Source organism: Triturus cristatus, chromosome 4_1 (assembly GCF_964204655.1).
Source record: "Triturus cristatus chromosome 4_1, aTriCri1.1, whole genome shotgun sequence".
In the NCBI taxonomy this organism is placed as follows: Eukaryota; Metazoa; Chordata; class Amphibia; order Caudata; family Salamandridae; genus Triturus; species Triturus cristatus.
Window position 1 is genome coordinate 554,771,617 of NC_140585.1, and position 26,283 is coordinate 554,797,899.

The 26,283-nt window shown below is 43.6% G+C and overlaps 1 protein-coding gene across 1 annotated transcript in view; it reads left to right on the forward strand.

Annotated features, from left to right (window-relative positions):
• Positions 1–26,283, forward strand: part of CAMK1D (calcium/calmodulin dependent protein kinase ID) — a 1,392,645-nt gene that overhangs the window by 448,094 nt on the left and 918,268 nt on the right. Inside the window, exon 2 of the mRNA XM_085652873.1 lies at positions 14,568–14,699. Within this exon, the coding sequence (XP_085508999.1) occupies positions 14,568–14,699 (132 nt within the window). The remainder of the gene's footprint in view (positions 1–14,567; positions 14,700–26,283) is intronic.

Consider the following 26,283-nt stretch of genomic DNA (forward strand, 5'->3'; position numbering starts at 1 on the left):
AATGAAGCCTTCAATGGTCCTTGTACTCGGTTCCTGTAGTGGCCTTGCCTTGAAACAGGTGATTTAGTCCGAATTCCTGCACGCAAGCATGGGTGGAGAGACACATTTGTGCCCACTCATCGCTGGGCCACTTCTTGCAAAATATAAATGCACTCCGCCTTCAACTATGTCTGTCCACCCTTTATTTCTGCTGCGAGTTCACGACTCACACAGTAGTATCAAATCTGAGTGCTTGAAATGGGTTCACACTTTCAAAGTGTCCATTTTCAGGCTGGCACAAATGTATACCTTGGGATATGTTGCTATTACCTCTAGTTTCCCATTACTACTTCAGCCTATTTTTCATATTAAATTACTATTGCCTCACTGAATGTGAATATTCCGTTATTTTAGTATTATTTTTATTATTTTCAATTAGAATACATTTTAAAAGTCATTTATACCTTTATTTTCACCCTAGAGCTAGTGTTTCTAACTCTCACCTCAAACTATGAAAAATATATTATTATTTATTGTTTTTTTATGTAAATTAAATGAAGTTGCATGAGATTAATTTTTAAAAATAAGGAAACCTTACCCTGTCTTTACAAATAGCCATAACCCAAACCCTTATAATAAGCCATAAACAAAACATTGGATTTTTGCAAACAAATGCAACAACCAATCTAAAAAGAGTCCATAAAATATTATTCTGAAATAGCTGCAGAAAAAAACATCCCCAGTTCCTTTCTCACTAAACCCCTTATTAATATTTTGTGAACCACAACTATTGCACAACATAACAGAAAAAGAGTGCATAGGTGTTAGAAATTGGGTTTCTGGTTGGCAGAGGTATGCACCCTATCCAGGCAGGAACCACAATCCTAGTCAGGGTAAGTGTAGTACACAATAAGGGGCTGATTTCTGGGAAACTAACGCAGCGCCGTGTCGCAAGTTAGTTTGCTGCACCACACTGCACTAGTTTCCAGACACAGGGATGCAACATATTTACAGCAACATGTCGCATCTCTGTGCCTTTCCCTGTGCTGGTGCACACACTGCTGCCATGCGCCGGCGCAGGCACCCTTGCATCATGGTGCAAGGGTGCCTGCGTCGTGGGGAGATTGTTTTTGTGCAGGAAGAGGCACCTTCCTGCACAAAAACAATCACTTGAGGTGATTTCCTCTTCCAATGCTGTAGAAAGCAGCACGCATTGAAAGAGGAAAAAACTAGGAGAAATGAAAACATTTCTCCTCGTTGCGCCTCCCTACGCCACCCCTGGGGGTGGCATAGCATGCTGATGCATTTCCAGATTTGCGATTGCTCCTAAATCTGGAAATGCATCAGTGGACATGGGTGTTGCGTGGGAACACCCACAGCAACACCCATGTCACGCCCCTAACACGCAACGTGTCACGTGAAATGGGGTGAGATTTATGAGCACATGTAAACCCATGCAGGGTGGCTTTACGTAAGTGGGACATGGAACACTTCACCCACGCAATCCAGGCAGGTTGGCCCATCCTGCCAACATCCAGTCCCCTTTGTCTTACTGTCAGGGAGAAATACACAAAGCCCAACAGCTAAGCTGTTCACCATCATGTGACCCAGGACACTGGCAGAGGCACAAAAATGGTTAGGACAAGGCAGGCCTCAAGCAGTAGGGCGGTCCTCTGGGGAACATGGCAGGCTTCAAGCAGCAGAGCAGTCCTCTGGAGAACAAGGCAGTTCTTCTTCTGTAATATCTGCTGGTTCGGGAATGTACTGAAGAGTTGCTCTGAGGGTCCAACATTTGTACCTGGTGCCAGCCTTTGAGTGGGGCAATCTTCTAGGTTACCCCCATATCTGGTTTTGGAAAGTTCATTCCTTCCTCTCTCAAGTCTCCAAGAACTCTGGGTTGACAAAAGACTAGTCTCAGGTTCTTTTGTGTGTGTACTGAAGCCACCACTTTGAAATGTAAGTGGGGTAGGGAACAGCACACCCCAGCAATCCAGGCAGGATGACCCATCCTGCCAACACCTAGTCCCCTTTGTCTTACTTCCTGGGAGGAATACACAAAGCCGGACAGCTTTGCCATTCACAGCCATGTCACCCAGTACTCTGACAGGGCACAAAAATGGTTAGGGCAGGAAAATGCCAGCTTTCTGAAAGCGAAATTTTTAGAATTGTGCCTTAAGATCTGACTTTACCATTAAAGAGGATTTTAAATTACAATGAATTTGAGTCTAAACATGAATGTTCTACCTGCTCCCAATCAAATGTTAGCGCTTATAAAATGCAAAAAAGTACCTAATGTTAGTCTATGGCAGAGGCAGGCCTTACAGTAGAGAAAAGCTAGTTTAGGAGTTTTTCACTACCAGGAGATGTAAATCTTCAAAATACATGCCTTACTTTTTCAATACAATGTACCCTTCCGTTTGGGCTATTTAGGGCCTACTTCAGGGTTGACTAATATGTATTAAAAAGGAAGGATTAGGCCTGGTGGCAGGTTTATTTTGCCAGGTCGAAATGGCAGTTTAAAATTGCTCTATAGGCTGCAATGGCAGGCCTGAGACAAATTGTATTGGGCTACTTTAATGGTGGCACACAGAGTGCTGCACTTCCACTAGTAGCATTTAATTTACAGGCCCTGGGTACATATAGTTCCACTTTCCTAGGGACTCACAAGTAAATTAAATGTGCGAATCAGGCGTTTGCCAATATTACCATGTTTTATGGTACGACCACAAGGTTGTTAGCACTGGTTAGCAGTGGCCAAGTGCACACACTCCTAATGCCAACAAAAACTAATTTAGAAACCAGGATGGATGAAGGCAAGAAGTATGAATGTGACCCTGCAGACAGGGCCAAGTCCAATGGTAGAAATTAAGGGAAGAGGTTTCTTTAAGAGTAAAAAAATCATATGGAGAGAAAAGAGAATAGAATCAGCAAACACACCTATGCATTACATTTATCTATTCAGAAGGGCTCATCAGTTACAGTTTTAATTTTGTAAATATTTAGGCTTGTGAGAACTCGTGGAACTCGTGCTCCTGAAATTATTTGTGAAATCCTAGAGTACAGAGAACATGTTCACAGCCTGATATTTATTCCCTGGTAAAGAGAGGACCAGATTCAAATGAAGTTGAGAGTATCACCTCTTTACTCAGAGACCATTTCCAAGTTGATAACTATTCTAGGATCTTGGTATGACAGGAATTCACATAAAATATTCTCCAAGAAAGCTATGCAAGTAGATCAGAGGCTTCCTTGGGTAGGCGTGTGTTGCTGTACATCACTCACAATTCACCACAGCCATACAGTCTCAGTATGATCCCTTTACAACTGTAGTTCGTGAGCAGAGCAAAACTGGGAATATAGTCCGTTAATGCTGTGTCCCAAGGGTAGCTGACTTGCTAAATACTAGTATTCTGGGAGATGGGAGTAGTATCTGAGGACAGGGTCTCATTTGTGTCTTTCACAACTAGGAAATTGCTACTCCACTTGCCTTTCTATCATATCATAGGACAGTGGACCAGCCTGAAGGTTCATACTATTCTGAGAATCCTACACAGTTGTCGCTACCTTTATACCAATAGCTATTTATCTTTCTGAATGCCCTGAAATAAGAGAGTAAAAGCTGGGGAACGTAATTTTGCTATGCAAAACTAGTGCTTAACTACATTGGATGAGATAAATCAAAGAATGTGAAAAATGTGTACATTTCCCTCACATTGCCAACGAGTATTTTTCAGAAATATAAAAACCCCTATGTGCCCTACTGCTCCCTACCGCCAATGTAGGTTTTCATGACCATTTGCATGCGAGTACGGTGAGGAAACATACAAAAGCCTGGCACCACAGGCAGCCATCACAGTTTGGATTGAGAGGATTCTACAAGGTCATTTTCTGTCTGTGAATCTGCATGGGGGGCACTACTGCTCTACAAAGGAGTAGTTAAGCATGAGGGACAAGCCTCTGGGTCTTGAAAATGTAGCACTCTGAAGCACTCTGCCCAGATTCTAAAACGCCGCAAGAGACAGTGTTGTGCTCCCTGCTCTCACTTGAGAACCATGTGCAGCTGCTTCACACCCCTTCTCTCTCAACTAGCTTATGTGGGGAGTACATATTCCAGAGGAACCTGGACTTATAAGCACTGGGCTCCCATTCTAATTCCAGCTAGGGGAGGGGCATTTTATATAGAGATTTTCCTGGGAATGGGCACAGCCTGGCCACACCTACAGGCTTGTCAGTGTTTGAAAGAGTCTGGGCTGGGCTCCTCCCCTTATCACCAGGATACAGGTGTCTTCTGGTGCCTCTTAGTTCTCTTCACTTGGATGATGAAACATAAGGTGTCATTGCCACCAGGGCTTGGCCAAGATAAAAAGGACATTTTTAACGTTTCATCTATTAAAACCTTTTTTAAAAAAAAAAAAAAGATGTGGGTTCTCTAAACAAACAGATTGCCAGTACAGACCTTTCTTTCTCTAAAGGCCTTGGCTTTAGGTGGTCCATGTCCTTTACCATCTTTAATGGGTGTTGTGTTGTGTCTGCTTGCACATGTTGACGTGCACACGAGTTTCTATAATTTTCCAGTCACATGTATTGTGCCACCCCAGAGTGCAGTTCACCTCAAGATACCATGTGTCACCTCAGTAAGCATGTGAACATATATATCAAGCCTGTGTATATGTATGTCTCTAAAAGTGTTACATAATAATAATAAACATCCTTAAAATCCTTGAAAAAGCCCCAGGCTGTGAGCCAAAGGAGGCAACACATGTGTTCGCTTTTGTCTGCTGTTAAAGATTAACTCACCAAATGTAAAAAGAAAAGTAAGTCCTGTCGAGAAAATCACAACTTTGTTATTGGTCAAGCCAATTTCTTGATGACATTTGTTGTAAAAAGTGATTAGCTTGTTGTTATTATGGTATTAGCATTCTTTCTATGATTGTCTACAAGTGTTTAGGACAGGGAACCCTACACATGCTCTATAGAATGCACACAGTTACAAAGTAAATCTATTACAAACACAATTTGGCTTTGGAATCCCAATACCCCATAGCCACTTGTATTTCTATCATTACTAATGTTCAGCACTGATTGTACTACTGAATATCGACAACAACAATATTGTGTCTTACTAATATCATGGAACAAAATACCGAAAGATAGGTACAGTTAGGGATATATGGATTTACTCTTCCTAACTCCACATCTACATACTTTGAAGATATATGAAAAGCATGGATACATAGCTGCCTGTGGAAAGAAGAATTGAATATAAAGCACTCACTTTGGCCCTTAGAGCAGTGAATGACACTGGTCCGCAGTATTTGGGGCATAGACTTCAAAAATATAGTAAGAACAGAGGGGCATATTATCAAGAAACAGCGTTAAAATTATCACGGCTTTAGCGGCAGAAAACTGCCGCTAAAGCAGCGATAATGGGCTTGAGAATATGCCCTTGAGACTTCCCATAGAAGCCCATGTTCTGGTGTCAACATGGGCTTCTATTGGAATTCTCTGCAGCATATTATCAAGCTCATTATCGCCGTTTTAGCGGCAGTTTTCTGCTGCTAAAGCGGCGATCATTTTAATGCCTTGCTTGATAATATGCTCCAGAGTACTCAGATCGAATGACCAGAAACTTCTGGTCATTCCACGATTTGCGAAGGCCAGGATTGGTGGCCGGGCCTTTACGGTTAAAACCGCGACACTCTGGAACTCTATGCCTGAACATTCAAGGAAGACCAATTCGGAATCCCTGTTTAAAAAAAGCCTTAAAAACATGGCTTTTTGTACTTCCCTAAAGCTCCCTGCTCTCCTGATTCCACGCCTAGGTCATCTGCACTACTAGCGCCGGGACACCTCCGTTGGAGTAGCCGTGCGCTCTACAAGCTGCATTAAAAATAATAATAATATTCTGTGGCTTCGATATTGTTTATTCAATACCCAGGAGGCACACCGTCAGCTCTCTGACAATTTGGGTTGTGATTCTCCTTTATGAATAAATGATAATGTTTCTAGTATTGGCTGTAGCACTCATAACATAGCCAGCATCATTGAGCCTCCTCTGCATTGCCTGACTCTTTTATTATGGGTTGTGATAGGAAGTCAGACAGAATGTCTGCTTTTGATTGGCTGGAATTAATTTCAAAATATTTTACAGTCAGGCTGCAAGAATCCTTAGCCATCAATTCCTCTTATTTGATTTGTTGTTTACCTTTTGATATCAAGGCAAACTCTTCAAAAAGAGGTCATCCATCTGGGGGCTTATTGATTTGGGTAGCTCTTCATTTATCTTGCAAAGTTTGTGATCGGTTTGTCAAATGATCATGTAATTTAAAAAACGGTGATCTTCTGATGAATTGGAATTTTAACAGGATTTTAACTTTTAATTTTTGGGGACTCTTGTTGTCACAGGGGGAAACAGGTAACAGGAAAGCTTCACTACTTATTTTTTGTTGGTTGGGGCATTTTTTAGCTGCCATTTTGTGATTGTGGCACCCTAGTTTTTAGAGTAGGATGGGCCTCTTTCCCCTTTACAGCCCATTTAATTTCCACACTTCCACTGATGCACAGCGACAGTGAAGCTGTGTGATCAGTGTGTTTAAATGAGACTGTAATTTTAAAAACGGTTGTGTTATGACTAATTGGAATTTTAATGAGATTCTAACTTTTGATTTTTGAGGACTCTTGTTGCCACCGGGGGACGTGGGTAGCAGTTACTCTTCACTGTTTATGTTTTTTTGGTTGAGACATTTCTGAGCTGCCATTTTGTGGTTGTGGCGCTCTAGTTTTTCAATTGGGCGGGCCTCTTTCCATTTGCAGCCTATTTAATCTGCATAATGTTGTGGATGCGAGCAGCAAACATGCCACTGGCATGTCAAAGGCAAGCCCATCTGTGCTGGTCCACGTTTAGCAGCCAGCGCCAGCCATGGAGTGGTTTAGCCATCAGTCCTCCAGCTAGTGGTAAAGTAATTTATAATTCTAGTCAATTGAAAGCTTTAAATAAAATTCAACCCTGTAATCATCTCCTAAAAGTTCGCTCTCTCTATGGACCCATTTCCCGCCTGCTATGCTGTTCTCGAATGATTTTTCTTTCTTCTCCCCAGGAAGGAATTACTTACCGGGGGTACACAATACGGTGTGTTCAGCTGAGCTTCTTGAGCAAACGTTTAAGGCTGGTTTAACTAATGTATGGTCTCTCCCGAAGCATGCATTAAATATCCATGATTTGATCTCTTCTAATAATTGGGATATTGTTTTTCCTACTAAAACCTGGCTTTTGGGCACTTCTCACCCAGACATTGCGTTAGGGGTAGCCCCCAGTTTTTGTATTCAGCACCTTGATGGACCGAATAGGAAACGGGGTGACATTGCAATTATTTTTTGCTCTGAGTACATATGTACATCCTTCACATATCTGTACTCCTCTCTCTACGAGGGCTTAATTTTTTTGTTTTAAACTTTCAACTAATTTTTATTTTTCTTGTGCATTCATATATAAACCTCCTCCCTATGCTGACTAAGAATGTTTTTTATTTGCTCTTAGATGAAATTGTATTACGTAGCCTTTAATTTGCCAATTTTACTGTGAAGGGTTATCTTAACATTCATGTCATGTTGAGCTTGGACTTGGTCATTCTGAGATCATTGAGGCAATTGTCTCCCTGAATCTGATTGAGAAAGTTTGTGGTCCCACTCATGACGCTGGACACCCACTGGATTTAATCTTTACCAATTTGCCCGACCTTCACACAGACACTCCAAGGCCTCTAACATGGTCTGATCATTTTCACTTTCCTTTGGAATTTACCCTTCCAGGCAAGTCTACCTCCTTGGCACCCAGCCTGCACAGCTCTCGACCTTGGTATAAAATAAATGAATTCAATTTGGCATTCAACCTTTCCAGTCATGTTCTGCAACTGTGTGATGCTTTTGGATCATGCCCCCTTTTTCTTTCGAAATTGGCTGAGCTCGGTGATAGATGTGATTGCTCTGCTTAGAAGTAAAATCTACAGCCAGATCTCGCCTTTCTTCCCGTTGCTTTACTCCAGCACTTGCTTATATTAAATCCAGTTGTAAGCAGCTACAGCGGCAGTGGAGGAAGGATTACCGGGCCAATGAGATTGACATGAGGCTATCCGTAAGTCTCGTTCTGAATATTTTGCTAATCAAACCACAGCAGCTTCAAATATGCCAAAAGAGATTTTTTTAAATTATGAATTCATTTTTGTCCCCTAAAGCCTGATCTCGGACTATTCCAGCCTTGAAGGAGCTTTGCTAGAATCTCTCACTTTTTTTAGGAAAAAAAGTGAAAACATTTACAGCAAGTTTCAGGTGGCGGACTCTCCTGCTCCGATCAGTGAGCCATGCCCACCGATTGAGTCTTTCTGGCTCTTCAGTAACCTCTTTTCATTTCTTCTCATTAAGTGACTTGGCATTAGCCATCTCGAATTGCCATTTTGGTTGTCCCTCGGATCCATGTCCCCCCCCCCGGTTAGTCTATCTAATGTTGGGCATATTATCAATCCTTTAATTATTATCTTGTTGAACAACTATCTTTTTCAGGCGATGGTTCCTAAGACCTCGAAACATCCTCACTTACTACCCCTCCTAAGAAAGCCACCTGTCGATCCAAAGGTCTATTCCAACTATAGGTTTATTTGCCTGCTCCCGGCTCTTTCTAATATCCTGGAAAAAGCTGTGAATTGCCAGCTCAGCCATTTTCTAGATTATAATAATCTTCTTCATGATTCGCAGTTTATTTCAGACCTTGTAATAGTACTGAATCAACGTTATTTGCTTCTTCATCTGAGTATCCTCCATTTGATGTTCCTCAGGGGTCTACTGTCAGCCCCACTCGTTTTAATATGGGCCACTGGAGGATATTGACCAACCTTTGGGGTTTTCGATGGTGTCCTATACAGACGATGCTCAGTTTCTGCTGTCTTTTCCAGAGGATAACTGTAAAGTACACCAGTCTTTTCAATTCTGCCTGTTGCGAGTAGCAGCTTGGATGTGGCAGAGTGGCTTAAAGCTGAATGCTGCTAAAACGGAAGGTATACTTTTCCGCTGCTGCCCCACCCTTAGGTCTGATGCCTGGCTTGCCTCTGGAACTGGGTGCTCTTCCTTCTCCAGTGTTGTAGGAATCTGGGGAATCAGATTTGATAAGTAACTCTCTTTCCCCCAGAGGTGAAGGCTGTCTCTGGTACCTGCTTTTCTATTTTAGAAAGCTTTAAAATGTTCTTGAGCCTGGTCCCCGAATTGCGCCAGAAAAACAGTAGTACAGCTCCCACCTGAATTATATAAACATTTCTATCTAGGACTTCCATAAAACCTTTTCCAGTGTCTCCAGCTGGTTCAGATTGCTGCTGCTCAGCTGCTTCTCAATATTTCTATCTGAGACCCTATCTCAGCACACTTAAGGCCGTTTCACCTCCTGTCAGTATGCAAGCGTATTTCTTATACATGCTTGCTTCTTATATTCTGTGCCTTTCATTAAAAATGGACCTGTTTATCTTAGAAGGAGAATTAATCATTATATTCCTTCGAGATCTTTAAGATCTTTCAATCAGTTGTTGCTTATGGTTCCCCTAGTTCAGCACAACCGTTTGGGAGGCCGATCCTTCTTTCATTTGGCCACTAAAATGTGGAATGCTCTGCGACAATCCATTCAGGCAGTACAGATGGAAGGAGAACAGTCATTAACTTAAATGGATTTTTGGGTCTGGCTCAACAGTGCAATTGACCTTCTAACCTACACAAATATCATTCCACAGTTCTTTGCTTCCACACAAATACCTATTTATTCCCATTCTATATACTTCTAATGATTCATATTACCATACAACATGCTTTAAAAGCCAGACCTATTGGCATTGCAAATGATTGCTGTTAAATACTATAGCAACTATGCTGGTGATGGTGTTTTCCTTTATTTGATTCAACTATATAAGCATGTTGGGAAATTCGGGCCCCACTACTATTGTTCAGATGGGCATATATCTAGCATCATAGACCTGTCCCATGCTTGTTCTGGGGTGGACTCTGATATTGTGGTTATGCTGTAAAAGGCTTACAATCATCTATAGGCCACCATGCAATATGGTTTCGATTCTGTTATTTGAGTGTGCTTTTCAATTCTGTGATGGTTGTTCAACGGGTGTGCGTGTGGGCTCTCTTTTATTCAACCAATACATCAACAGATTGGATATATAATTTCCAATATTGTTTCAGATTATCTGTGTTGCTGGCAGTCGACCATTGCCTTTACTACTCTAGGTGGATGATGCTATTCCTATTTCCCTGATACCCTTTAGGCTGCCAAGGTTGTTTGACAAGTTTTGATTTTCAGGAATTCCTTGAGGGTAAAAAAAACATTTTTTTTCAAAATAAAGATTATGTTCCTGGGTAAGTCTGAATAAATTTGTATAAATCAAAAGGAGGGAGAAAGAAGGGGTATGACCCACTCAGCTTCTTTACCTAAGACGTTTCAATATCAATGGGGAGTGGATCACAGGTCCTGAAAGAACCAGGGTTAGCAACAGCAATGCTGTTAAGAAACCCTCAATCACGTGTTGATTCGTAGGTGGAAATTGGCGGTATGTTCGATAATCCGCCTTTTGTTTGACAGCGTGACAGCATCATCATCGGGTTAATCGTGTGCTTCCTCCACCCGGAGGTGATACCTCTGGTTATTTCAGTTGTGATCAGAGAATAGTGCTCAGTGAGTAGTGAAATGTGAGGTGATAATCAAAGGAGTTAAAATAGACTCGAAACACCAGTTTGAAACTTTATTAAACCTGGGTACGAGTTCAGTTTAAAAAGGGGTGTATGTGTGTGCACAGATCAGATTATTTAGGGTCTGGTGCACTCTCATATTGTGTCCGAAAGTAAGGTCGACATGTTTCAGCCTTGTAACATGCCCCGGAGGGTCATATAGGCTTTCATCAGGACCTAGAGCGGCGGTAAGTGACTTGTTCTGTCACTGCTTCTCTCAACCGGGTTGAGAGAAGCAGTGACAGAACAAGTCACTTACCGCCGCCGAAAAGAGCGTGCACTACTCACCACACCAGAAGTAACCCTCGAAAAAAGAATAATTAAGGTTCCAATTGAACCCAGACTGGCTGGTGAAGAACTATATTCACCCACCTCACGAGGGAGTCCCTTCCAAATAATAGAGCCTCCCACACACACTCTAGGTCCGCCAATTTCCACCTACGAATCAACACGTGATTGAGGGTTTCTTAACAGCATTGCTGTTGCTAACCCTGGTTCTTTCAGGACCTCTGATCCACTCCCCATTGATATTGATAAGTCTGAATAAAGCCATAAAATTCTCTGGGTGAGAAATGCCAATCTGGAGAGAGTGAATTATGTTTTTATTTGGGAGTAGTCTTTTAATCCAGATTGAGTAGGACAAAGCCCACTGAGATTATTCGTACCAAGTCTCTCAGAACACATTGGATAATTGTGAGCTTTGCTCGTGTTCGTAAGGTTGTTTATACCCAATTATCCTGAAAATATATAATGCCTCTTGATCTACCTTAACTGTAACAGATATCCTGGAACCGGAGGAAATTCGATGCATGCCTTGGTATGATTATATTTATAATATACTGAGCGGGCGCAACTTCAGGAGGATCGTTGATAGCCAATCTGATATATTAGAAATTGACAAGGCATGTCCTGCTTTTCTTCAAACAAACCCCACCTGGAATGTGTTAAACTCATGAAACCTTCTTTCAGGGTGTTCCTCCCAAATAAATGCCCTTTGAGGCAGCTGCGGTCCGTGCAGGTAACATTGGTGGGGTGGTGGGGCTGGGTAAGAGGGGATTTCGAGGGACGATGCCGAGTGAAAAATAAATAAATAATTAATTTTCCCTTGCATCGTCCCTCGAAATCCCCCCTTATTGGGCCCCACCGCTGTTACCTACACGGACCGCGGCTGCTTTGTGGTCTGAATCATACGTGTGCAGGACTTAACCATAGTATAACCTTAATCTTATGACTTTTTTCAGGGTTGGCCTTTTGACTACCATGCTAAGCTTTCCTAAAAGCATGAATCCAAAAACATGAATGCTCCCTTTTGCCTGTTTCTGTACAGTCTAGTATTTGTTTTTTGTTGAGTTATAGGGAATGAAGGTCTGCTTTCCTTAAACTTTTGATATGAAACTGCTTCTGTATATGTGTTGTAGTCAATCAATTTGCATGTGCTACCATTATGGTAAGAGGGGTGACTGGGCACGACAATTTGTGCACTTTTTTTACTCTTTTCCTATCAATACAATGGACTGTGTAGTGTGTTCTCCTTACCCTCTCTAATGATGTTTAATTTAAGATTTACAATTTGTTTTTTATGATACTGTTGAAATAGCTATTCACTGATTAGTTTAACCGGGAAACCGTCCACCACAAATGTAATGTGTGATCCCATAGCCTCTCCATGCTGTTGTCTCTTCATAATCAAATGCTGTTTTTAGGTTCCGTACAGAATTCCCGTGGTGCCGGGGGACGGGAAACTGTAAAACAATATATATATTTTTACCCAAGCTACGGTTGGGGTTCTGACTTACCTTTTCCCTCTGGATTCACTAAAGTGCCTGGGGTAATGAAGTTACATCATGTACCCCTGACCTTCAAAGTCATCACAGGTGTGGACCCTTGTCCCACTGGCAGTCCTTCAACAACCAAGGGGTGGGGAGACCAAAGAAGGACATAGGAGTGTGTAGTAATCACTCCAGGCTGGTTGTGATGTTTCAAGAGTATTTATTGTAGATCAATAGTATAGTAATAATAAAGCCCCACCAGGACCACCCAGCATGGTGCTCAGCCCTTATCCAACTGTGGATTTCATACACCAACATTCCATGTTACATCATCCTTACGGAGTTCCAGAGTGAAAGCCCACAGCACATACCCAGCCCTGTTTACTTGCTCCCATTGCCGCCTTCCTGATCCCTGAAGCCAAAGGACAAGCCAGGGGTCGGATGGATCTGTTATGTCTGGCTCCCCTCGACTGACAACAGATTTCAGTTGGCCCTTTTTACTTCCAGATATAAATATGTGGACATGCTTTATTTTGCACCCTTTATAGAGGGCCCTAATGCATTACGGGTCGCTAATGATTGTACTCCAGGTTTTTAAAAATGTTGCCTTTTGTTTTTATGGATTTCACTTGGTTCAATAGTCGAAATATGAGGAACTGTGATCCTACCACTTTAGAAATGTGTACACAGCACGCTTAGCAAGGCTGCAGCTCTAGCACCAAAGTCAGCGTTTTCCAATGCATGGTCCCCAAAATGAGGAATAACAAGAGGACTCAGATTGACCTGGATTTTTCCAGCATGCACAGTCCTTGGATAATTCAGCCCACATTTACAATCTTCTATGAGCAGATGGTAAATGTGAGATGGGGGCCTATTCTGGGCAGGAAGGGTGACAGGGAACGGGAAGCTTCCACAGGGCCTCAGGAGGGGATCAGGCTGGTGCCGGGCTATACTAGTGCCTTTAGCCCCTACCCAATCCTCATGTGATTTTTAGGTTTAGCCTGCACTGCACTTGCGCTGTGGTTGTGAAATCTATTGTATTATATATCTTAAAAGGGACTTACTCCCCGGCTTCACTTCTTATTGCTCCTTGTGCTTGTCACTTTACTTTTCTTCGATTCTATTGGTTGTAGGCTTTCTATTTCCTGCTCTTCCGTGTATGTTTCTCTTCTCAGTTTCCCATAGACAAAGTACTGCGTTCATCCGCCTTGGTGGAACTTCTTTTTAGCGTCTCAAGCAACAATCAGGAAAACAAAATAAAAACAAAAGCTACACCCTTGCTTTAAAATTACAGCGCTGCCCAAGAGCCATGGGCTCAGCGCACTGTGATCTCCGATGTGCCTTTTATTCTTTCTCACGCTCCCATCGAAGCACGCACTACCTAGTGCCCCCGAGGCACATGACATGCACTTCACCAGCCCACCCCACCCCGGGCACAAGCAGGCATCCATTTTAGTACTTGTTTCCACTTGACTTTCCAGTCAGTAAAGTTTGATCCAGTGCAGATGCGCCACAATGGGGCAGATGTGATGGGGCAGAGAGGCATCCAGCTGGGGAAAACTGCTCACCCAACGTATAACCAGCGCCTAAATGCTCTGGGCGCATACCAATGATAGATTACTATTTGTTATGTAACAATGCGCTTAGAGTTCTGCTTTTCATGACTGTTTTGAATCTAATTTTAGAAAACTGTTGCTACTAGGTGGCATTTTAAGCAGTGCATTTTTTGGAAGGTAGACGTGCCATGTGCCTGAACCCAAAAATTTGTATTATGTTAAAAATATGTTGCTTTCCTTTATTTCCTTAGCTTCCAAATGTTGCATTACCATATGAACTAAAAGACAATCAGATGCTAATTGTAATCCTTACGGGGAGTTATCACACATAACCGAGACACACATTACAACATGGGCATTCAATGGATCATAACTGATATGTAGGGAGAGCTTAACAAATGTTTAATACGAGAGGGATTGTCTCAGTCCATGACTGTAATTCTGTACCTTCTCCAACAGACACATCTGATGCTATTTATTGTTTTTGTTCCTGCAGGGGTGCGTTTTCCGAAGTTGTTTTGGCTCAAGAGAGGGCCAGCGGGAAGTTGTTTGCAGTGAAATGTATTCCTAAGAAAGCCCTTAAGGGAAAAGAAAGCAGCATCGAGAATGAAATTGCGGTTCTCCGACGGTAAGTCTTTGGCATATTACTCTTTAATCAAGTGATGGAGCATACCATTCGAACAAAGATGCCCCACGAGGGCCCTGGAGGACCGGCTCCATGCCATATTTTCAGGTAAACCGTTGCCGATGTAATGAAATGAGTTTCCATCCGATTGACTGGACTTTCATATATATTTTGTGTTTCTATCTTGAAAGTCTGGCATGGATTATGCCACATACCGGACCTAATTAGAGCACCCCTGTGTTTTGAACCTTTTTGGTACAGCCCATCAATGAGATGAACGACAGATTAGGGACACAAAGGTACTAATAGTACGCGCTGTCACTAGTTCACAAATATCCTAGTTGTGATGTGTGAACGGTGTGACGTTTGCACCGGCAGGGAAGGTTTGACACAGCTTTGTAGGTCTGTAAGGCGGCCATGGTGGCTTTCGAATAATCTAGAGGCGTGTTCGTCCCGTGGCATCATCAAGCACGAGTCTACGTTATCACATGAAGGAAATAACTATCGTAGGCTTAAGGCTCACCTTGACCTTTCTATCATTTCATGCGTCATTGGACTCTTTACATCATTTTCCTCACTCGTTAACAGCGTGAAGATTTAGTAAATCTGCGCATGTGTGCGTGTGTGAGCGTGTGCATGTGTGGGTAGATTAGGTTTTTTTTGTGTGAATCCAATTAGATGCATTTGGTTTACTGCCAAATATACATTAGGAGGTTTCGGCGGCGCGGGAGGTGCGCCTGTTTTATCAGGTTATGTATTCCTTCCTTTGGTGTTGATACAACCTTTGAATATCTTTCTGTTTACTCTTTGAATGCATTCACTCACTAATGGAACCAGCAATGGATTGCACGTGCCACCTGGGAAGGCTGAAAGATAAAAGAGAAAACCGGGCTCACAAATGAGAAAAAATACACACCAGGCAATTTCACTGTTCAAACACACTCTTAAAATGAGTTTTGCATTTGAAAGAAACGTACCCCACTGAGCAAACAACAGCCTTAAAGGGACAATGTAAACAATTCTGAGTGACTGTTGCTGTGCCATGTACCATAGGCTGTGTGCGCCTAGTGAAGGCCAGCGGCTTTAGTGCAGTGAGGGGGAACTCAGATATAAGGGTCAGGTGGGCACGCGCTGCTGAGGCACAACAGAGACACATTGTCACCATCTAAGTCTACACTTGTGCATGCGCAGTGCAATAGCACCAGGGCCTACCGGCTTGAAGGGCCTCTGGATCTCACTTGGGCTGTGGTTTACTACTTACAAGGGGAGAATGTGGCCCATGTTGCTTGCCTGTCAGTCACACCACTGATCCACTCTTCCTTCTGATACATGCTTCATCTAAGACCCGGACAGTGTCTACACCTCCGCCCCCTCCATCTTGGCATGCTGGCCCAACCCCACCAGGCACGCAACAAAATCAGGGCTGCATTTATTATGCACAAAACAGCAAATGCGCAAACCACCTTTGGTGGTGGGAGAACATGTTTATTGAAGTGATAAAGTCTTAAGCCTGTTCCTCAAAGGGGGCAGCTGGAGGGATCTAAAGTCGACTGGCCGGATCTTAATACACATGCAGGTCAGTACCCAACCAGGCGCTATTCTGGAGCACTGCCATAAAATATCTCATGGGTGAGATAGAGCATCTTAAACATGACACACTCTTTGAAAGGAAATCAATTCAACTCCCTAAGAGCATCAGATATATGTGCCATTCCAGAGAGGTCAGCCACAGCCAACTTGAAGCACCTAGGAGTTATTAACATTCTTCTGGAGTTTGTCTGTGGGTAGCAGGTTGCCATAATCAATCTGGGAACCACTTATACCCTTGCAATATTAGGCCTGTATTCTGTCTTTCTATGCAAGTTAAGATGGCAGTCGTACATCTATATTGTATGATTCTCCGGTTTTTGCGACTGACTGCTGTTCAATACAAATAACTCAAGGGATTTTCCCTTTTCTCAACCTCAATGAAGGAGAATTAGGTAGCACTATGCTCCTTCAAACAGTGATTAGTGCTGATTACCAACAATTCTGTCTTCGAGGCATAAGGCTCATTCAACTACTATTCTTCCAACTCTGGATTGCCACAAATACTCCACCCCCTTAGCAGTATCTACAAGGTTATTTGTGAGCTGTATCACAATCTGAGTACCATTGCATAGATCGAAAAATGAAGCGCCGATTTCGCAAGTAACTCATGAGGGTAGTGCATGAGCATATTAAACAAAATAGGGGACAGACATGATCCCTGCAGCACACCTTGGCGGATATGTTTCATGATTCCACCCTAAATCCACTTCCACATAGGAAGGATTGAAATGAATGTTGGCACATTCCAAACACAGCTAATTTGTCCAGTCTTTCAAAGAGCATTGGGTGGGTTACGTTGTGAAATGCTGCTGTCAAGTCCAACAACATCAGCAGGGTAGGATCCCCAGTGTCAATTATGATATGGATGGGCAATTGAGCATCAATCAGATTCATCTCTGTTCTTCTACCTGAACAAAGTCCAGACTGTTTATCCCTAATGATACAATTAGACTCCACATGCTCCTGAAGTTCCTGATTACAGCTTTTTAGGTCTCGCCTGAGACAGCGCTTTAGCGCTGCTCTGGCGAGACTTATAGTAAGCGAGTTTTGGCAGTGCAAACAGTGGCTTTTCAGGCCTCCAAATACAGTGCATGTGCGTCGGCCGGGCGCGCGCACCATTTGGAGGCCTGAAAGCACTCGTTTGCTTTCACTTTCGCGGCCGCACGGCCGCTTTGATGTGTGATCGCGATCGTGATCACTTTCACACAGGCGCGCGCAGCATTTGGCAGCCTGCGTGACTGGCCCATTGTGCCCCTACCTCCCTGAAACACCGCCCCTCCATTTGCACTGCTCCCCATCGTGCGCTCTTCACACCCACTCCTCTTCACTCCCTGCGCAGCACAACTCTCAGTCTCACTCTGCCACAGCTGCACAATGAGTGGACCCTCCCTCTGCACCCCACCCTGCCCCCTGATCCTGGCGTCTTTTTTCCATAGACACTCCACCCACCCTTCCGCTGCACATTGTGTGTCCTCCTTTTACATGCAAGTTCACCACCTCAGTCTTCATACACTGTACGCGCCTTTTAAAATGGTACCCATACGTTTCTCTACACCCCAACATTTCCTCGATCCTTCACTGCACCCCGTTACCTACTCTCCTTCACTGCACCCAGTAACCTACTCTTCCCTCTGCATAATCAATCCATATTTCCTTGTTATCCACTACACCTGGTTGTTTCCTTTCTCGGTACACTGCTTCCAACTTTTCTTCTGATTCAGCATTTCCGTTCTACCGCCTGATGATGTTTCCGCCTCCTTTCTTTTCTTGTTTTTGCACATGATCATCAGTTATGTTACACAAGGACACATTCATTCTTTAATAGAAAGGGGGAGATTAAGTAATTTGCTTGGAATCACAGGATGTTGAGCAGAGGACGCCCAGACTCGAATCTGGTTCCCCAGCGCCACAGTCGGCAGTCCTGGCCGTTACGTCACCTTCCTTTTCGGGCCTCTTGTACCTCTTGTTGTGACCGCTGCCTCTACTATGCCCTGTATGCCTCTCTGAGCATCTGCTTCCCCCGCCGACGCCTCCCCTTCCTTACTAGTGCCTTTATATCCGCCTCTTCCCCCTGCCAGCATGTTCTCTCCCCACCCTCTCTCTCTCTCCAGGCCTCTCTTGTCTCCAGACCTCACCTAAATCCTTAATGACTTTCGTCCGTCCCCTATGGACACTGTCATCTCTCTCCCACTCCCAGTCTGCTCGCCCTCTCTGCCAGGCTCCCTCCCTCTGCCCCTCCACCCTCCCGTGTCCTCAGTGCTTTTCGCGCTTGGCTGAGCCCTCTGACTCCCGCAGCGAGCGTTAGTTTTTGACACAGCTGTACATATTGAGTGCATCAGTGGCTGCCTTTAAACACTGCAAATCCCCAGGTTTCACCACCACTTTCCTTTTCACCATTTATTTATTTTATTTTTATTTTTAAAGTTTTATATAGCGCTAGCTTGACCCGAAAGTATCAGAGCGCTATATATACACACTGTAAACAAGCATTTGCAATGCAATAGGTCTCGCATTTACTCGAGTTTAAGCTATTGGCATTATAAATGACAATGTGTTTTATTTATGTTCCAAAACCAAAACATAAATAAAAGGCATTGTCATTTACAATGCCAACAGCTCAAACTCACGTAGATGCGAGACCTGTTGCATTGCAAATGCTTGTTCTATGACTTTCAGCAACAAGGAGATATTTGTGGTCGGGTGGTAGTTCTTTGTCTCAAACACCTCTAACTCTGGCTTCTTATTGAATACCATCATCTAGGTCCCACTACTGAAGTTGGAACAGTCTGGGATTGCCTCGACTTTGCCTATAAAACACTTCTGTACTGCATAACACCATTTTACAGGAAATTGCTGAAGTATTATTAAGGCCTTAGGCGAGGTAATTTCTTTTAGTGCCTGGAAAAGGGTGAATCTGAGGGTTCAGAGATTTGCTCTGCAAAGCATTGCGTCTTTGCCAACCGAATTGCTGCGTTCTATGATTTTCTAATGCACTTTAGCTTTAGCATATAGTCCTCAGTAACCTTAGTTTTATTCTAGGCACATTTAGTCACGGACAGTCAAACTCTCGCAGTACACCTCAATACTCATGACTCTCTTGCATTCAGAATTTATTTACCTTGTAAAAGCCCATATCTCCCCCTATCACTCATGCCACTCTTATAGAGTCCTGCTCTTGCAAGCCACAAGATCATCTGAACTATTGGCTGCATCTAAGACAGCTCTCACCCTTTGTCAAGTGTCGACAAACATATTTGGCTCATTCAACTGTATGCCATGCATTAACAGTCACATCAAAGTTTCCTTATTCTTTTTTCCCTTTAACCACACTTTTGTAATCTTGATATTATTTTCAGTTCCTTTTTATTCCAGAATCCCCCTGCTCCTTCTCCCTCCTCTTCCGACTTTAAAATGTTTACAAGTATCACCTCAGAAGATTCTTAAATGGACCTTAGAATATGGAGTTAGCTGTGGTGCACTGGAACCCATATTGATATTGACAGTAGCCCTTTTATGCTAATTATTTATCACCACACCCACTCTCATCAATGTCTGGTGCTTCAAGAAGACAATAGTTGGCTATGCAACCACCACCCATTGCATTCCAGTTAGGATCTTCAGTAATACTCCAAACTCACACCTGACACTTTGGCGGCTTAGAATAGGTTTGTCTGGACTGTAATGGATCTAGTCACTAGAAGCCAGTAAGCCGAGTTCCTTTGTCCAGTTATGCTTCTGCCCTATACCACCAGCAACACCATTCAGCACATGCTTGGGAAAATGAAGTGTTTGGAAACATTTTAGTCTAATTTCACCCAATTAAATCTGGAGCACAGGAGGGATACAATGATGTTAGCCTCTGATAAACATCACAATTGTTATGAAATGATTGCTCAGGTGAGCACTACATTTATAAGGAATAATTGATTCGTTTAACATGTGATTAATTATTAGCCGCTACCTTTCTTGTTCGTTTTATTTTATTTTTAAATTTATTGTGGATTGGGCTAATTGTACAGTGTAACAGTTGTAATATTTCAAAGAATTCCCGGATTTGTTAATATATTTCCTCCCCATACATGGCGTTGGAGGGGTGCTGGAGCTTTATCCACCATCTCCACACAGGTGCATAGCAATTATTCCGGGTGGAATGGCCAGACATGTAGTGTGAAGGGAATAACTTACCTAACACACTACTGTTGCTGTCCGTCAGGGTGCACTACTAAGAATGACATGCTTCAGATAAATTGCAGTTGTCTTCAAAGGCTCAATGGTGGGAATGTCTACATACTGCAGATCCTGATCCTCTCAGTAACTATATATATTCTCAACCTTGATTCATTTAGAAGATCTAGCAAACTTGCATGGAATTTGTGGATTCTTGCCTGAGTTTCCGCCAGCAAGACTTGAATATAGCAAATTACGAATGTTGGCAGCTCAAGTTCCATCCATGTACTATGTGGCATATTGCCTGTAGTTTTATTTTCACAATATATGGAGCCACCAGAGAACTTCTAATCACCGTTGAGATTAATGCACTTGAGTATGAGTTTTAGACAAAACTATATTCAGCCATCCATGGAGACATTAGAAGCTAGGGACGTGTTTCAGGTCCATAGAGGATTGGGTGAATGTTTACCTCCTCAGATTGTAGCCCTGAGCCTGCCGGTAATGTAAATGGAACCTCACTTCAGTTGGTTCCATCAAATAACTTTCAGGAAAAATATCCTAACCAAGAATATGATAAAAATAAGTCTGACCACTTAGAAAATGATTTTTCAGTAGATGTAGGCAGGGTTAGGGATCTATAAAGCTAAGATGTGTAGCTAACTTAGAAAAGAACTTGGCACTGCATTTGTCAGATAGTACGTCCACAATTGTTATTAAAACGGACGTTGCTGAGACTAACCTGGAAAACAGAGAAAATGAAGCGCCATCAGGGAAAAAGTTCATCACTGCCTGGTGCGGACCTGCTTGAAGGGCGCACTGAGAGACGCTGACGAGGATCTGACCATGGTATGTGGAATGAGTCTCCGGCAGTATAAGATGAAAGGTCTACCTCAACAACCCCATTTAGCAAACGATTGAGGTTAGAGGACCATTCAATGCCTAAATTAATCAAGGATTTGTCAGAAAAAAACAGTGGCTTGGCAATAAAATTAATCATGCCCATTTTTACAACTGACGCCACTTCAGGGAGAAAATGAGGCAACAGCTCTGCTTTGCTAAAGTGGCATGGCAGATCTGTCGTTTTGTATGTGAGGCCTGGAGAAATATCACCAAAGTGGGGTTAAACCCACTTAATACATGTTTCTGTGATCAGACCAGGTAGAAAGCATTACACTCCTTCTCCTAGAAAAACAAAAGGTCCCGGCTAACACCAGATCTAAAGAATAGGGCACCAATATCCACAGTCTAAAAATCCACTAACACTGGTAGCACAGATTTGTATGCTGCTATGTACATTTCAAAAGTGAATGTGCAAGTACACTACTTGTGTATTTTAGATATAATCAGAGCATTATTATTTTAAACATTTGGATTTCTTTTGGTTTCCTTGTAAATTCCTTTTTTGCTAGATCTGGATTTTGGCAGCATAGCTGTCAGGCTGACCAATGGCTAACAATATAATTAAGGTTCCCAGTTTTCCATTTTTACAAATAAATACAGACAGAAAACAATATGTTTCCTATCTGTTTTTCTTTTTGAAAGCAGAAAAATACTGAAACTTGTGCTACTTGTGATTGACTTGCAATGCTGCATTTCGTGAATCCCAGGCCAAGAGCTGAGCAGGCAGACAGCATGGGCAGTTGAAAACAGGATGAGATTTGCTTAAATACAAGCTTATGGTGACATATACAAGAAGTATAAGGATAATATTTACCTGTGGGTGTAATTTGTTTTATATCTGGTTGTTTAATTTGCTAAAACGCGACAGGAATCAAAGTCTGAGTTTATGTTCATCAGTTAAATAATTGCAGAAATGTACCATTTTACGACTCCATTTATTCGCAAAACACAAAATAAATATGGATAAATATCAATAAAATGGCCCAAAAATAAATGTGGGTAAATACAGACATAAATGTTGAAAAAATAAATACCATAAAACTGGGAGACCTCAATATAATAGAGTGGCCCTTGGGTAGCCCCCTTTCATCCATTGGTTTTCTTCAACTGGCCTCATTCACCCCCTCCCCAGAGACTTAGTCAATCGTGTATTTTCTCAGCACCGGGCAGTATTCATCTCTTTTCTATGTTATCAGCTTCATGAGTGTGGGCATCTGCCTCCACTCCAATGCTTGCAGTGACCTGCAGGGGGCAGTACCTTGCAGCTGTCTGCTCCTGCTGGCTTTCTTCCTTGTGTCTTCCTTTAGTTCGATAACTGCATGTTATAAACCCAGACCCAATACCTGTGTTTTTTTGTGGCACCCCTTAGTCCTTGACATTTTTGTACATCATGAAATGGTTTGAGCTGTGAGAGATGACTGGTAAGTATGTTATATCTTAAGTGTATATATGGTATGGTGAAATCTGTTGTTATCATCATACACAGATCAAATTATCGCAGAAAAATTCAAATATTTTGACTGATTTGGCCCAGTATATTCCATGTTCACAACTGCAGTTCCTCTTTCTCTTTGTTTGGGAGGTAATTTTTTTGTATGCAAAAGTTCTGAGAGGCTAACTGAATAAAAAAGTGTGTTTTGAATAGGGAAATGCGTTATCTTGGCAGGATCTATTCTATCATGCAAATGGAAACCACAACAAAGACTGTTCAGATATAATCTGAGTCATAAAATGTGTCCTACTGGGAAGTTATCAAAATCAGTGAAGATACAGACGGCAAGGCGACCCATGCCGGCAGCCTGACCCCAATATGTCTCTTCAACTAATTCCAGCCGAGGCACTGGACCAAAATATTTACAGCATTAGGTCACTGTGAGTACTAAAAATATGGCCAGCTGCTTTTATGTGTCTTAAGAAAAAAAATCAGCTATGGTGGTGCCATACAACAGCGTCAAATCAGAAATTCTTTGCACTCCGGAGGGTTTATTTACTAATATTATCAGGTGAAAAGCGACACAAAGTCTTTACAGTTAAAAAAGCTTACATGAGCAAAATAATGCGGTGATGATTGACTGCCCGCGCCCCCCTAAGAAAAGCTGGGCCTTAAATTGATAACATAATCTCACACACTTTCCAGACATGTGTGGTAATGATCGCAAGTTATGCGGACAAGTGTCAGGGATATAATGTAGGATGAGAAAAGGGCAAAACCAGGATCAGATCTTTCTTAGGATTGACAGACAGGACATGAACCAATACGTTTTTAACAGTATGCTTCTACCCCCAAAGTAAAGCCCATGGAAGTGGCTAGTGAAATGTTTAAGAATTTGTCATTTATAAATATATATGTGGAAGAGAATTTAAAAACATAAAAGCAAGCAACCTACGTTGTGCATCATTCCAATACAGGTTTCGTCTTTACAAGATCGCATTTTGTTTTTCTGCCCTTTCGAAAAGACAAAGTGAGCTTTCCATTTGGCAAGCACGGTTCACCACCACTGCTTTTTGAAAAATGGTAAACGAAAAGGTAATCTGTGGGATATGAATTCAGCTCAGTAGCACAACAATGATGGGGAGCGAAAGAAGAAAGCTTAGTCAATGTAGGAAGTGGAAAAACACTCTAGCCATAGAACCAGAAAGGACAATAAAAGCACACTTATAGCCCATGTCCTGGGACATCTAGAGAGTGCCATAGCTTGCTCTTCTATGGTAATATTTCTGGCCAATTTTGCACTCTGTTCTTAAACTGTCTCCAGTTGCTGACAGTGGTCCAAACTCTACTTTATTCTCTGAAATGTTGACATTCCATAAAAATATTGTGAAATTACATGTAAGTTTGTGCTAAGCACTTTGGGGTACCTCAAGCGAAACTTGATTGCAAGGGTAAGCCTCGTTAGGTTTCGACTGAGCCAGCGCCCATGAACTGCGCTGCAAGACTTTTTAGGTCTTGCCTATGCAGCGAGGGCCTTTAGCCATCGCTCTGCTCATATTCAAGCACACACTCATGCTTGTGGCAGCATCCACCTTGCGGGAGCGAGCAGGGGCGCGCTACATGCACGAGTGCAGTGCTTGAAAATGAGCAGACTGCGCGCGCACGCACACACCACTCCCGGGCTCACCTTCTGCTCCCCCTCTCTCTCACACGCATTCCTTGTTTTGTCATCTTGCGGATGACTCATCTCCCCGATTTCCCGATTTAACTTTATTACTGACAGCACTTTTTAATCAATTCCTTTTGGGGAAATTAAAAGTGAAAGCCCTTAATTTTTCAAACAGTCAAAATATTTGAAATGCGTTTCATTTGTATGTGTCTTTTTAAATAGCATCCGATATTTCACTCATACAGTGGAAGTTTTGTTGAAGCAAATGTCCTGTATCACCATGCTGTATGGATCCTAACAGCAAATGTGCCAGCTATTTGAACACCACGTCCACCACCACCACCACCACCACATCCACCACCACCACCATCACCTCCACCACCACGTCCACCACCACCACCACATTAACCACCACGCCCAACACCACGACCACTTCCACCACCACCAGCACATCCACCAGCACGTCCACCACCACCACGTCAACCACCACTATGTCAACCAACACCACATCCACCACTAAGTCCACCACCACCATGTCCACCACCACGTCCACCACCACGTCCACCACCACCACCACCATGTCCACCACCACCATGTCCACCACCATGTCCACCACCACCACGTCCACCACCACCACCATGTCCACCACCACCACGTCCACCACCACCTCGTCCACCACCACCACACCCTATACCACCACCAAATCCACCACCACCACCAGCACGTCCACCACCACCACATCCACCACCATCACGTCCACCACCACCATGTCCACCACCAGGTCCACCACATTCTCTACCACCAGCACGTCCATCACCACCCCGTCCACCACCACCACGTCCATCACCACCATCACATCCATCACCACTACCACTTCCACCACCACCACCACGTCCACCAACACCACCATGTCAACCACACCCCCATGTCCACCACCACCACGTCCACCACCACCACCACGTCCACCACCACTTCCACGACCATCACGTCCACCACCACCACCACATCCACGAGCACCATGTCCACCACCACCACCACCATCACCACATCCACCCCCACGTCCACCACCACCACCACGTCCACCACCACCACATCCACCACCACCACGTCCACCACCACCACCACTTCCATGACCATCACGTCCACCACCATGTCCACCAGCACCATGTCCACCACCACCACCACCACCACCACCACCATCACCACATCCACCCCCACGTCCACCACAACCACCACGTCCAACACCACCACCACGTCCACCACCACCATGATGTCCACCACCACCACGTCCACCACCACCACCACCATGTCCACCACCACCAGCATATCCACCACCACCACCATGTCCATGACCACCACGTCCACCACCACGTCCACCACCACCACGTCCAAAACCACCATGCCCACCACCACCATGTCCACCACCACCACATCCACCACCACCACGTCCACCACCACGTCCACTACCACATCCAAAACCACCATGTCCACCACCACCACATCCACCACCACCACATCCTCCACCACCACCCCGTACTCCACCACCACCACATCCTCCACTACGTCCACCACCACCACCACATCCACCACCGCCATGTCCACCACCATGTCCACCACCACCACGTCCACCACCACCACATCCACCACATCCACCACCACCACCATGTCCACCACCACCATGTCCACCACCACCACGTCCACCACCACGTCCACCACCACCACATCCACATCCACCACCACCAACACTTAAACAACAACCACCACACAACCACCACCACATCCACCACCACCACGTCCACCACCACCATGTCCACCACCACCACCAC